Source organism: Scyliorhinus torazame, chromosome 6 (assembly GCF_047496885.1).
Source record: "Scyliorhinus torazame isolate Kashiwa2021f chromosome 6, sScyTor2.1, whole genome shotgun sequence".
Classification (NCBI taxonomy): Eukaryota; Metazoa; Chordata; class Chondrichthyes; order Carcharhiniformes; family Scyliorhinidae; genus Scyliorhinus; species Scyliorhinus torazame.
The window spans coordinates 160,276,950-160,292,516 of NC_092712.1; the positions used below are offsets into that span (position 1 = coordinate 160,276,950).

General features: G+C 41.7%; 1 protein-coding gene across 2 annotated transcripts in view; it reads left to right on the forward strand.

Moving 5' to 3' along the window:
• Window positions 1-15,567, forward strand: part of vps50 (VPS50 EARP/GARPII complex subunit) — a 258,473-nt gene that overhangs the window by 148,285 nt on the left and 94,621 nt on the right. For both annotated transcript variants that reach the window (XM_072509012.1, XM_072509013.1), the window contains 6 exons: window positions 796-890; window positions 993-1,091; window positions 2,674-2,764; window positions 4,680-4,844; window positions 7,332-7,450; window positions 11,487-11,593. In XM_072509012.1, the coding sequence (XP_072365113.1) occupies window positions 796-890; window positions 993-1,091; window positions 2,674-2,764; window positions 4,680-4,844; window positions 7,332-7,450; window positions 11,487-11,593 (676 nt within the window). The remainder of the gene's footprint in view (window positions 1-795; window positions 891-992; window positions 1,092-2,673; window positions 2,765-4,679; window positions 4,845-7,331; window positions 7,451-11,486; window positions 11,594-15,567) is intronic.

A 15,567-nucleotide genomic window follows, 5' to 3' on the forward strand; every position in this document is an offset into this window, starting at 1 on the left:
TATAATAATAATCTTTATTGTCACAAGTAGGCTGACATTGCAATAAAGTTACGGTAAAAAGCCTCTAGTCGCCCTATTCCAGTGCCTGTTCGGGTACACCGAGGGAGAGTTCAGAATGTCCAAATTACTTAACAGCATGTCTTTCGGTACTAGTGGCAGGATACCGGAGGACCCGGAGGAAACCCACGGAGACACACGGAGAACGCGCAGACTCCACACAGACTGTGACCCAGCTGGGAATCAAATCTGGGACCATGGCACTGTGAAGCCACAGTGCTAACCACTGCGCTACTGTGCTGCCTTCTAAAAGGATGTTTCCTCTTGTGGAGGAATCTAAAACTAGTTTCAGCATATGAAACCTCTCATTTAAGAGATTAGGAACTCATTTGTTTTGCATTGTTCATCTATGGAATTCTCTACCTAGATAACCTTGGAAGCTGAGTCACTGAATATATTTAAAGAAAAGGTAGACAGATTCTTGATCTACAACAGAGACTTCATTGTAGCTAAATAAATCCTGAAACACAATCTATTGCAGAGATCGGAATAGGGGTGTAATGTTAGTGCAATGCAGTTCTTTTTTGATCTAGCTATGGGATTTGGGAAACACCAAATGTCTTACCAGTTTTGCTATGACCACCAACCTAACTCAAAATCTCATGTCCTTCTATGAGTTAGGAAATGTAATTGAGTTCTACTGCTTTGACTTTAAACTTTGAAATTATAAATCTAATATTTAATGAGTTTGCTGTGAGTTCTTAGATAATTGCTGACTGTAATATTTTTGTTTTATAGGATGTTCAGTTGAAAGCAAAAACATATTTGCTCGGAACAGATTTATCCAATTTCAAGTATGATGACTTTATTTTTGTACTGGATATTATTAGCAGGTATTTTGGGGAAATGCTCATACAGAACTGGCACTATGTTTTAATTCAACGTTTTTGTATGCACATTTATTTCAACTCCAATGTTACTTGTTTGCAAACCAGACTAATGCAAGTTGGTGAAGAATTTTGTGGCAGTAAATCGGAGGTGTTGCAGGAGTCTATTCGGAAACAAAGTGTGAATTATTTTAAAAGCTATCACAGGTAAAAGTTATTCATTTTATTAGAAATCAATTACATTTTATGTACCTCATCCCTCAAATAGTGTGTTGCCTGTATAAAGGTAAATATTTTTGTTACAGACTCTTAAATGTAGACTCATGATCACTTGTACTGATGAGCTGCTTATTTCCAGATTTGTTAAACCGAGTTCCAATTTTTGTTTTTGTCATTTTCCACGATTTCTTTGTTCTATTATTCTGCTGCCAAAATTGGGGGAAAAATCTGATCAATAATTTTTTTTCTTTAAATTTATAGTACCCAATTAACTTTTTCAAATTAAGGGGCAATTTAGCAGAGCCAATCAACCTAACCTGCACATTTTTGGACTGTGATGGTGAAACCCACGCAGACACGAGGAGAATGTGCAAACTCCACATGGACAGTGACCCAGGACCGGGATTCAAACCTGGGTCCTCAGCGCCGTAGGCAGCAGTGCTAACCATTGTGCCACGTGCTGCCCAAATCTGATCAATAATAATCTTTATTAGTGTCATAAGTAGGCTTACATTAACACCGCAATGAAGTTACTGTGAAAATCCCCAAATGTCAATGGTGTCGCATAAAACCTATGGTGAGCTAGTGTGGAATAGATTCAGAATGGATTTCTCAGCTCAAAACTGGTCATCCACAAAGCGTTCTGGGTCATCAGCAGCAGCACAATTGTATTCAACTACAATCTCGTGGCCCAGGATGTCTCTTACTCTCTCATTGCCATAACGCCAAGGGAACAACCCTTGTTCAAGAATGCAGGAGAGGATGCCAGACGCTAACCTGGTGAAGCTAAAACACAATTGTAAATAACGATTGTTTTCCTGGATCACGCACCCAAAGACTCCCTGAAGGATTGATGCCATGTATAGGAAAAATGAATGCTAATTACTTATCCAATTTGATGCTTGAATAGCACACAAATTGTATTTCTCATATGACGTTTTAAGTGGCTGTGCTTGATGTGTCTGAAGCAGACACACTAATCTAAACTAGATGCAACTGAATGTCGGAGACTGCTGCATTTAAATTTGATATTTTGGTGTTGGGTACAGTTTGGGTGCAAATTGCTGCTGAAACAAACCAGTTATTACAGCTTCTGGAGCAGGTGTTTTTAGGGAAAAAGGATTTTTATTCTTGTCTTTTTGAATAGAAAGTGATTTTGTTTGGTCTGTACTTGTTTGGCACGCCTTCCTTGCTTCACCCCCCCCCCCCCCCTCCCAGCCTTCATCGCCCTCCGTGTTCAGGCTTGGCTATAATTGTTCCCATTCCCAAAACAAATATGCTTTTGTATAGTTTCAAAATACCGAATGCTAATGGATTTTAAAGAAATTAATCTTGATGATCTCATGGAAGGAAAATTTAAGTTTACTTTAACAACCGCTTCAGGATTCTCTATAGCTTGAATCCTGAGATGCAGGAGGAAATCCACTTACTCAGTAAATGTACTGATTTTTAAGTAGATTGAGGCAAGAGAAAGGAATAAGTCCAAGCGTGTTTCCCATCCTGAAACATATTTATGTAAAATAAGACTTAATACAATTAACATTAATGAACTATTTTACTCTTTTTGTAGAATACGCCTTGAAGAACTGAGAATGTTTTTGGAAAATGAAACTTGGGAACTATGTCCTGTGAAATCAAATTTCAGTATTTTGCAATTGCATGTGAGTGATTACTGTCAGGAATGGAATTCGTCAAACAACTTTAAGCATCAAAGGAATACATCAGAATTTTCTTTTGATTTCTCCCAGTTTACTTGGGACCCCCACAATGCTGGTTGATCACCTCCATCTCCTCCTGTCAGTCACCCATTCCTCTTCCAACCCTGCTGCGTTTAAGACATATCCCACTGCATGGAAGAAGGGGAAGAGGCAGACCTATCTCCATCACTCACCTCACCATATTTCCCATCTCTCTTTGTAGCAGATGACCATACCGATTCCATCTCTTCGCAGCTGCTGTTTTCGATGCTCCCACAATTTTCACAGACCCCCTGATGTGCTGCTTCTATCTCAGCATCCACATTTTATTATCCAGACATTGTATGTCACAGCAGATGTCATCTGCATAGATAAACTTTCGGGGCCAGGTTGGAGTTTTGAGAGGGGAATATAGGGTTACGTATTTATGCACAAAACTTCAATCTGCCATAAAGACTATTACTTACATAAAATCATTTAATCCCTGCAGTGCAGAAGGAGACTATTCTGCCCATCGAGTCTGCACCGCCCCTTCGAAAAACCATCCGACTAAGGCCCAATCCCCCGCCCTATTCCTGCAACCCCACCTTAAGAGACAATTTAGCATGGCCAATCCACTAACTTACACATCTTTGGACTGTGGGAGGAAACCGGAGCACCCAGAGAAGACCCACGCAGACACGGGGAGAATGTGCAAACTCCACACAGACAGTTATCCAAAGTCAGAATCGAACCTGGGTCCCTGGTGTTGTGAGACAGCAGTGCTAACCACTGTGCTGCCCAAGGCAGAGTCAATTGCATTTTCTGTGAATAATGTGATCAGAAAATGTTCCGTTATCTGATACCATTGAAAACTCCTACAGCTTTGCGTTTTGGATGTAATTATTATTTCAAATTCATTGCTATCCTCTCGTTTATTTTTGATTGGCAATCTACTTGCAAGAAATCATCTCCGATATTAAGAGACACTCTTATTTCATGTTTAACTCTCTAGTTTTCAGATAGGTTTCTTCTTGTTCTCATTGTCATTTGTATCCAGTATTTCCTGAATTGTGCTTTTAAAATATACCACTTCTGAAACCTTTTCCCTCAAATAATTTAATCCAACTCTATTAGTTGCTTCCTCATCCTTTTGAAGCGCATCTTTCTAAAATTACAATTCTGCATTGTGCTCTTCCTTATCCCATGGACAATCTAATGTAAAAAGGCCATAATGTAATGTTCACTGTTCTTTGATCTCTGGTTTGTTAGACAGAAGTCGATTCAAAATTTTTCTTTACCTACATCAAAAAGCAATCACTTATAAGCCTCAGTATGTATGTAGGTTTCTGTTCAGATTTAACTGAGGGTTTATGTCGTTGCACAAAATATGGTCCTAGAAAATTAAAAAAACATTTCTGCAGGTGAGTTACAATTATTCATTTTTAAGTCTATGGATGATTCTGGTTACTTTATTCAGGAATCCATTTGTTGATTATAATTGTCTTCGCTACATCACAAATGGCTGTCGGCTCTTGCCGTTTTTGAGGAATGTCTAATAGCACAGTCCTTCAAAGAAAAGGGCACATTAGCACCCAAGGGCCGTAATTTACTGAGTGTGGTGTACATCTTTTTGAAAGAGTAATGCACCTTTTTCAGAAAATGCTGGGTACTCCCAGGTCGGTCAGCCTCTAATGCTGTCCAGTATTTTCTGTTTTTGTTTCGGATTCCGGCATCCGCATTAATTTGCTTTTATACCACAACTTTTGCTTCATTGACCATCTATTCAGTCAAATTGTATCCTGACTTGTTTGCTTGAATTCAAATGTGATGCTTACGTCTCATTAGTCCTAAATTCTAATCTATTTAAATTATTTTAATGGAAATCTATTGCTTTTAGGAATTTAAATTTATGCGACAGTCACGTTCACCTTCAGTGTCACCAAGCAAGCAATATACAACAGCAGGATCTCTATTTGACCAGTACCAAAATGGTGGAAATCCATTTGAACACCAGACAGATGGCAAAGATGATGAAACAGAAGATGTTCTTGCCGCTAATGGGGTATGACTATGTCTAGGATCATTTTAGAATGGCTTTTTGGTGGCAATCTTAAATATCTGAAATAAAACTGAAATGTCAAATGTATCTGTAATACTTCTGAGAGGGCTATGTATTTGTGTGCAAAACTTCCATCTAATCATAAAGACCATTTTCCTACGATTGATATGAGTGAACTGTGGGAATGTAGAGCATGACATTGATGGCAGGTGGTATTTAAAATTGCCTTCAAAGCTAGCAGTCATAGGCCAGATTAATATACTGAAACATAGAGACTAGAATTTCAGTCTGTCTTTAATCTTAAATGTTTTAAGTTTTCTATAACTAACAGTAAAACTTAAGTTCCTGTAACCATTTCACTTGCTTGTGCAATACCCTTCATCATCATAATCCCTTTTTTAGCCACTTTAAAGGAACATATGCATTAACTATCTGTTGACCTCAGCTATGAATTCTGACAGAATATTTTGTCATATTGCCAGAAGCATATTAGTTCATGAATAAGGAGCTGGTTTAGCACGTGGGCTAAACAGCTGGCTTGTAATTCAGAACAATGCCAGCAGCACCAGTTCAATTCCCGTATCGGCCTCCCCGAACAGGCGCCGGAATAACTTCATTGAAGCCTACTTGTGACAATAAGCGATTATATTATTATTATTATTACTTTTTCAACTTGGCAAATTTACCAAATGGTTAGTTAAACACAAGCAAACCAGGAAGGCAGCTGAATCCAACTTGGGCGTTAGTTGGTTCCGACAGATACCCTTAGTACCCTGGGTTAGGAAGGAAAATAATTAGTCAAGGTCCCTGCTCTTGGTCATTGTTCAGTGAAGTATAGTATATAGTAATCAAAGAAATACGGTTTAAGTTCTAAAGCAATTTGAGTGTCCTGTGAATAGTAACCAGGGTTTAAGGTGCCAGGAAGTAACTCGTGACTGTGGAGTCACACCATAATACAACCTAAAGCTTTTGGTAGAGGAGTGGAGGAAAAACATCAATTTGGTCAGAGGTATGGGAGCTTGTCTTTGGCCTATTCTGTCGGCCAACGAATATGCATGAAAAATTGGGACATCAAAATTAAATTGTGCATTAAGTGGCTGAACTGGAGCAAGCAGAGCTGTTTTGGCAGACATTTATTTATATATAACTTTTTGAAACTGTTGCACGGTAGCACAAGTGATTAGCACTGTGGCTTCACAGCGCCAGGGTCCCAGGTTCGATTCCCCGCTGGGTCACTGTCTGTGCGGAGTTTGCACGTTCTCCCCGTGTCCGCGTGGGTTTCCTCCGGGTGCTCCGGTTTCCTCCCACAGTCCAAAGACGTGCAGGTTAGGTGGATTGGCCATGCTAAATTACCCGTAGTGTCCATAAGGGTTGGGAGGGGTTATTGGGTTGCGGGGATAAGGTGGAAGTGAGGGATTAATGTGGGTCGGTGCAGACTCGATGGGCCGAATGGCCTCCTTCTGCACTGTATGTATGTATGTTCTATGTGATTAGGCACCCAGTACCAACTGAAAACCTTCCCAGCTCCAATTTATTTTGATGTGGAGATGTCAACATTGGACTGAGGTGGGCACTAAAGTCTTACAACACAAGATTAAAGTACAACAGGTTTATTTGGAATCACGAGCTTTTGGAGCGTAGCTCCTTCATCGGGACTCGCATTGTGTTTGTAGCCAACTTGTGTATCAAAACACAAAACAGAGTATTCCCCTTTTTCCTTTTGCACAGGAAACTTTAAATTTCAAAATTAGTTTTCACACTTTTTTTCCCCACCAAGGGATTCTTCCTTAATCATAAACTATGCAAATCTCCCTGGCTTCTTTTAGTTCCTTATGAATTCGGTCTTTTCAATTCAAGCACAAAGTTCCACCCACGTTTTTGCCCGTTGAACTACAGCATGGTTCTGCCTATAACTACTTCCCCCTCCCACATTTTGGCAGATACTAGCTTTGTCTGTGAGATTTTAGGGATACCTTACATCCTCTCTGCTCAAACCCATCTCCATGGCAACCTGAATCACATGGACCCTATATCCAGGTAGACATGTTGATTCGCTATCCTTGAGACCCCAACTGTCTTTTACCTTAGTAAATGGGAAATTTAAAGCACAGTTGTTTACCACCCGACATTCTCAACACATTGGGACTTCAGAGACCCTCCTGGGAGACTTCAGAACAGGGCACATTACCCTCCTCATTTTATCTGAAGTTCAAGACACAGTTCTGAAACACTTTTCCAAAATTCTTTTAAATCTAGGCAGCTCACTACCAGCATCTCAGGCAATTATCAATGAGCAATAAAGCTGATCCAGCGAGGCTCGTGTTCCATGAAATAATAATAATAAATAACTTCATAATTGTCACAATTTACAAGCACAGCATATGTATTCAACAAAATGAATCTTAATTTAGCCCACATATTCTTAGTGATATTTGGTTAGCTGAATTCCTAATTCCAGGTAATTGGACTGAGGATTGTTTCTGCCCGCAGTATGAATCTGATGAGTTGGAGAAGAGTGCTTATCAAGACTACGATAGCGATAGTGACGTTCCAGAAGAGCTTAAAAGAGATTATGTGGATGAACAGACTGGCGACGTACCTGTGAAAAGGTAGTTTATTATAAATATTGTACTTAAAAAATTTAATAGAATGTTCAGAAGTAGTGCGCATTACCTAAGGGCGAGGGAATGTTCTTGTATAGTTGGCAAACATGCCCATTTTTGCACAGTTGGCCAACATGTCATAATCAATGCTTGTATTGTTTTCTTCACTTTTTTATGGGCTTTGTTATACTACAGGTCATCTCCTAATTATTTGTTCAATACCAAAACTGTAATCATTAGACTAATTAATCAAAACCACCTGTTAATCAAACTCGGCCACTCGTATGCTGCAAGTGAAATAATAGGAGTTGGGCTGGCAATTCCCCTTTTGGGGATAAGTTGTGGTATAATACACTGGAGATCACATGAAATGCTGACCACATTTTCAAGCTAGCTTCAAAACCACACTGTCAAATCGTACAGCTGAGGATATAATTAAGTCAAGTTTATTTAGAAATAAAATATGAAGAAAGAGTAAGATCCTCATAGTCTCAATTATTATATAAAACAAAGGATTAAAGTTATCAGTAATATTTTTAGAATAGATTTCTTATTTGGTTATAATGGTTCTCAAACTGGGGGGGGGGGGGGGGGTATATAGAATCTTCCAGAGGATCTACAACCCAAGGCCAGCTGACAGATGGGCAAGGTGGGCAACTTCTTGGGATGTGGTTGTCAAGAATAAAAGAGTAGAGCAGTGACTGGAAATGTGCTTCCCTTGCGTCTGTAGGATACACTCTGCGGATTCCTGAGTTACCAAGGATAGACAGACTCTGCAGTGAGAAGCCGGCATACTCATTTTACTGATATTAACAAAGAAATACCCGTTTTCATACAAGTATTATAAAAACACACTTTACATGAAGCACTTTCACATTATTATTGTGCAGTATTATAATTTTACTATGATTACAAATCCATTTGAAAAGAGCTCCTTCAAGCAAAGGAGTTTAAGAGCCAGTAGGTTACACATGAAAAGCTTTTGGATAAAATGGGGGGTGTTCCATAGTGCGGTGCTGTACTTGGATCATAAGACTTCTATATTAGCCTTTTGAGTCTGGTGGAGAGGGGCTGGGGTGTCTTGGATACTGTAGCTCCTTCCAATCTATATTGGGGAACGGCGAGCCTGACTCTGTCCTGCACCCCACCCCAGAACAAAAATCCCACAATTCTGGCAACTTTCCTCTCAGGGAAATATCTCAATTTCGCTATCCTCCTCAAGTGAAAAACCGGGCTTTGGGGCCCTTTTCCGTCCGATACCACTGCACCCGCCATGACGAGTGGGAGTGGAAAATATCCTGGGAACGAAAAAAATCAGTTTCATGTCGGCCTGAAACAAGCTTGCAATTGTCCACTGCACATATTGGGAATGCAATTTGAACACATTTGAATGTTATTAATATGCATTATAAAGGACCCTCACTGCAATCATCCCCGAAGAATCTTTCAGAGGCAAGGCTCTATATACCAGATCAGCGTTGGGTTGTAATGTGCTGCAGGGTAAAGACTCGACTTGGGGGCTTGCATGGGTGGGGATGCAGGGCGAGGTGGGAGACGAGATGGTGGCAAGAGGGGGCGGCACGGCAAAGGCTCAACTTGGGACTGGGCGAGTAGACTGGGAAAGGTTGCACTCAGACACATGAATGGGGAGGGGGTGAGAGAAGAGCCCGTTACAGAATGTTAATGAGGGTTTTGGGGCCAGAATCGGAGAATCACGGAGTGAAGAAGCTCTTCAGTTACGGTGCTAAGCTTGCAAAGACTGTGCTTGACCCAGGCCAGGGAGGCATGTAAGTCCAGTGTCAGTTGGGCCTCGCACGTTGTGCACAGCATGTTTGGCATGATACTGGGCTGCAGATAGGACACTCAGTCAGAGGAGGCACCTGCAGCCTTTGGATGAGGAATGGTTTGTGTTGGGGCACGTGAAAGTCTCATGGAGAGGGCTGGGCGTTATATGTCAGATGGAGAGATAAGAGAGCCACAATTGGCAAAGGCACATGCACCTCAAATGATTTGAGGGGTCATACAGAAGGTATCCATCACCTCCATGTTAGAGATAAGGGTCTGGCTCGTGGTGTCCCGGGGACGCTTTGCAGAAGTGCCTATGAAAGAGGGAAGAGAAAATTACTGCATGGCAGGTGACCTGAAAGCAGGACAATAGACTCACGAGTCATTGCGTGAGGGATCAGTTGGTGCAGGATTCTAACTTGGGTGTGCACCTCCGGCCTCACCATTGTCACATGATCGGTCTCAGTCCTCTCCGACCAGCTCAATAGCCCACTTCCCAAAAGGAGTGAGGGTCTTGATCTCGGCCATTCCTCCACCGGCCTGCGACCTCTCCCTCCTATTATTGGTGTACTTAGAGAATGTGAGTAGGACACATGCCAAGGCAGCGGATAAGGATGCCTACCTTGTCTGGGTGGTGAGTGGAGCCATGCACGGGGTGAGGACATAAGCTACAGAGAATATGGACATGGACCCGGGTTCAATTCCAACCTTGGGTCACTGTAAGTGTGGATATTGCACATTCTCCCCATGTCTGCGTGGGTTTCCTCCGGGTGCTCTGGCTTCCTCCCACAGTCCAAAGAAGTGCGGGTAGGTGGATTGGCCATGCTAAATTGCCCCTTAGTATCCAGGGATGTGCAGGTTATGGGGATAGAGTGGGGTGGACTATATGGATTGGCCATGCTAAATTGTCCCTTAGCCATCAAAAGGTTAGGTGGGGTTACTGGTTCAGGGGATAGGGTCGGGGCATGGCCCGGATAGGGTGCTCTTTCAGAGGGTCGGTGCAGACTCGCTGGGCTGAATGGCCATCTCCTGTACTGTAGGGATTCTATGAGAGGACATGGGTAGGGTGCTCTTTCGAAGGATCAGTGCAGACTCGATAGGTTGAATGGCCTCCTTCTGCACTGTAGGGATTCTCTGATTCTAGTGGTGATGTCCCTTGAGCTTTCAGTGTGCGAGATCCCTGTATTGTAGGGTGTCACCCTGCGAATGTCTGATGGGCTTGAGTGTGTTAATTGAGACTGAGGACCTTGTTAATTTACCCTGACAAACAGATGCGATCATTCATCCTCTTTCTGCACTGGATGACTGACCTCTTCTGTGCAGCATTGGTGTTCGTTGCCGTGGACACCGCTTCCCAAGCCGCAGTTGAAGATTTATGGGCCTCCATGGTATCCAGAGGATGGTCTAGTGAGGTGTCACTGAACTTGGGGACTGAATGCATCTTGGCTTTGGGGTTCTTTCTCATCTGGAGCAGTCCTGGGATGAAGCGAATGAGAAAGCTGTGCGGGTTTACAGTTTAAATATTATGCCCAGAGCAATAATTTGGCGAGGCAGGCAAATCAGAGGCTGCTTGACCACGATACTACGTGTTTCTTGTTCATGCATATTTAATGAGGCAGGAAGTGGATAATATTGCATGAAAACCTGCCATTGCAGCCGGAGGGGTGGAAAACACCACTTTCCTTGTTCACCACATCATTTACTGTGCAGAGGGAAGAATCTTATCCTTTATGTCTGCTTAAAGTGGTGTAATTTGGTTTTGAGCCAAGTAAATTCTCATAGAATCTGAAAGATCCTCCCAACAATTTAATTAGCACCTAGATCCAAGTCTCTGCATGTTGGCTAAGCTGAACATCAAAGAATCTAACCATCAGGTAGTTTGGTTCTGGTCACTATTTTCAATGTTCATCGGGAAATACAGTTCCAAGCTTAATTTATAAAGGTGAATTTCTGTTTACGGTGATGTAAGAAATATTAGGCAAATGTTCAAACATTTGCTGATCATTTTAACATAAATACATTTCATTTGCAGTGGTTTATTATCTACTTGATAAACAAAATTGCTTCTCACTAAAGTGATATCGATTGGCAATTGCAAATACTGTAAGAGATAATTGTCAAAATAAATACTGATGTACATTGACAGCCTGATAATGCCACACTATCTAACAGCTGCTTTCTAAAGCAGCTCATGAAATCACATTTTGCCTTGAACTTCTCAAAGACCTACAGTAATTAAATTTCTGTTTTTAATTAGTGTTTCCAAAGAAACCCTGAAAAGTAGGAAGAAGTCGGACTACTGTCTGAACAAAGGCAATACACTCATTTTAACAAACACTACTTTGAATGTAATAAGGCTTGTTGGTGAGTATGAACGCATTGAGCTGAAGTTAACTGAATGCCTTGTACAGGTAATCAATGTCTGTGGCTTAAAATGGTGTCCTGTTACCTCACTTCCCCCCCGCCCTCCTCCCAACGCATTCTATTGATCCATAACTCTCTCCACGATCTTGTCCAGCCTACCTTTGCAACTTGCACTCTCATCTGTGCCCTCCAGTCCTCTGATTGTAGCTTTCTATGCTTCTCCGTACCCCCAGCCCTCTTCACCGCCAGTGTCAGAGTCATAAGTAATCTAGGGCCACTGTGGCTAAGCCCCACAACCTCTCTACTTCTTTCTCTGCTTTTCAAAGTTTTCTCCACACCAATCTGTTTGACCTTTGGAGACTGAGAAGCAAACCACAAATTTGTTTGTTCCTTTTTTCCTTCGGGAAGTGCCTGTACATTTTTATTATGTTGCAGGTTGACAGGCTGTCTCCTTCTGATATTCAAGGTTTACTGTTTGAGACCGAGAAAGCAACTGTTGGTATAACTGATGCTGCTCATGGAATTAAGAGTAAAATAATTCACTGAAGTTGGGAAGTCAAACTAAGGGTGTATGAGTTTCTTGCTTTCGAACATTATCTATGAATATTTGCCTCTTTCATTTCTCCCAAGGGTGATGCCTTATTGTGAATCTGATATGGTTATGGGTTTTTCAGAACCTGCATTAAATGAAAATGTTGATCGTCCTCTGAGCTCCAGTAATCTAAAGCATTCATCATCAGTGTTCTATCAAAGTATTAAAATCGCTCACTGATGATTACAACATATTGTTCAATAGATAAAACATTTGATATGTTGACTCCATTTGAATTTACTTTTAGATTTGGTTCTGTATTCAGTGAAGCAATTGGCCAAGAATATTTTAAGCAAGTAGAATTGCAGCTAATTACTTTCTTTAAATATAAATATAATTAAAACTCACATTTTGCAGCAATGGAACCATCTTTTCAATGCTTCCTTGATGAGACAATATGCTGTGAGTAACTAGCCACCTCAACATTTTTCCGAGAGAAATTTTGAATATTGTTTGATTCAGCAAGGACTCAGTTTTGTTGCAAAGGATTATTTCAACGTTAAGTGAATTAATAGTTTATGTTGTTGATTTACGAATGTTGAAACAAAACAAATGGTGCAAACATGATGCTGGCATCTGGTGGTCACCAGTCAGTGGTTGGTGAAGCATCCGATTGTTTAGTTGCATAGTTTTTTCATACTAAATTTACAATTGATTTCATATTTGGCATATGAAAGACAATCCAAGAATATCCATAACTTAAGAAACCCTTGGTTTATATTTTTAATAGACTAAATTATGACAGATGCGCGTGCATTAATGCTGATGAATTGCAAGGTATTAAACCAGTGTAGTTGAATTAGCAAAGAGCAAATAAATACCTCCCTTGGCATTATTCTGGGATCTAATTGCACGCTGTTATTTTGCAATACTCATATTTTGTGTGCACTGCACTACTTGATACAGGGCTCTTCTGAGGCTTTCCAACTACACAAAATGATTTGACAATCAGTTTTTCATGAAACCATCCCTTTCCAGATGTTCATTGTACATGTGGAAGTAAAGTAAAATGCTGCATTGTTCACTATGGTACAAATGTAAAAGAATTCCATGATTGCCTTTTTTAGGCAGAAACATTGCAAGGCATTGTCAAAATGCTGGGCTGCTCTAAATTCTGATATCACTGTAAAATGATGCAGAGCTGGTCTGACATTGTGTGCTCAAATAAGAATGTTGTTCAAATATTTTATCATGAGACCAGCCTCAGTAGCTCGTGTAGTTGATTTGGATCCATTCATAAATTGTTGCTTTCAAGACGGAATGAAGGGAGAGAAAAATTAAAGCGACAAATAATTAAATACCGACAATAGAGTGGGCAAGTGATAGTCCGAACTCTCAATGGAAAGAATGCAAATCAAATTCTACAGCCTGTTAATTTGTGGGACTTTAAGAGATTTTTTGGTGATCGACTGCCAATTTATTTGTCACATTTCTTAATCTTTCAAAATGTGTTCGCACGCGAAGGGTACAAAACTGAATATGTTTAAATATGAAACGAACTGCATGAATAAAGAAGGTGTGAATCTCAGGATATTGTGAAGCACTGACAGCCAATAATTTTTTGGACATTATGTCATTGTTACAATGTAAGAAATTAGCCTGCCAATCTGCATTGCAAGGTACCAACAACAACAATGAAACACATGACAAGAACATCTGTTTTTTAGTTGTTAGAGGAAGAAATGAATGGGCAGGACATTTAGAAACATTTTCTGCTCTTCACATAGCGTTAATGGAACTTGTGTATCTACCCGAGAGCAGATGTGGGCCCTGGGTAAGTCTCATTTTAAAGGTGACAGATCTGACCGTGTAGCACTCAGTACCGCCTTGTAGGGTCAGACTAGATTATATGTTCAAGTCTCTGAAATGAGGCCTAATTCCATAACTATCTGGCTTTTGAGTTGAGAGTGTAACCACTGAGCCGTTGTTGACACCTGATTTGTAAAATGATTTTCAGAATAATCATTAAACTGAATATTTTAAACTGTTCAACCATTCCTGTCGCAGTTTAGTTAACTACAAAAACATTGTTGTCATGTGGCAACAATGAATCGGAAACGAGGAGTAGAACCTACTCTGCTGCTCATTAAGACCATGGCTCAACTTCTATATCAAATCCACTTTTCCATCCTATCCCCAAATCATAGAATTTACAGTGCAGATGGAGGCCATTCAGCCCATCGAGTCTGCACCAGACCCTGGAAAGTGCACCCCACCTTATCCCAGTAACCCCATCTGACATTTTTTGGACACTTAAGGGCAGTTTTTCATGGCCAATCCACCTAACCTGCACATCTTTGCACTGTGGGAGGAAACTGGAGCACCCGGAGGAAACCCACGCACGCACAAGAAGAACGTGCAGACCCCGCACAGACAGTGACCCAAGCAGGGTATTGAACCTGGGATCCTGGAGCTGTGAAGCAACTGTGCTAACCACTGCTACCGTGCTGCCCTTCATTCCCTCAGTACCTAAATATCTATCAATCTCAGACTTGAATATGCTGATTGACTGTGCATTTATAGCCCTCTGATTAAAAAAAATTGAAATGTTGGACTTCTGGTGGTGACAGGGCTTTTGGTGGCTCCCGTTTCGGTCGGACTTTTGGACCTTTTCCCCCGACCTTTTTGCGCTTTTGAGCGTGGAACTGGAAAGCAATAGTACTCAGGCACTGAACCCATACAGAGTTGTATGGACTTAAGAAGCCGGAGGGACCTTAAACAGCAGAAGAAGTGGTCAAACAAGAGCACGGTGGAGGCTGTGAGAGAGACCAATATGGCCGGTAAAGAGAAAGGCGCCGACAGTCCAGCCTCCAATGGAGCAGCTGCTACAGGTCATGCAGGATGGCTTTTTAGCTCTGAAGCGCGATAATTTGGAGCCACTCCAGAAGTCGATGGACCGATTGGGGAAACAAGGCTGGATGACCAGGCTGAGAAACTCCAGAAGCTGGGGAAGACGGTGGAGGAGCAGGCAGACTTTCAAACGGTGGCGGACGTGGAGATTCGGAGGCTGAGGGATCAGCAAAAATGCTCCTGGAAAGGATGGAGGACCTGGACAACCGATCTCGCCGGCAGAATGTAAGAATCGTTGGCCTCCCGGAGGTGGCTGAGGGGCTGGATGCCGCCGCGGTTGTGGAGGGTATGTTTCAGAAGCTGCTGGGGAACGAGCTGTTCCCTCACCCGCCGGTGGTGGACAGGGCATACAGAGTGCAGGTAAGGCAGCCGCGACGAGGGGATCCCGCACGAGCGATGGTGGTCCGGTTCCACAGGTACCTGGCCAAGGAGCGGGTTCTGCAATGGGCCAAGAGCACACAAAGCTGTACCTGGGACAATAGCATCCTGCGTGTTTACCAAGACCTGAGCACCTGAGCACTGAGGTGGCCAT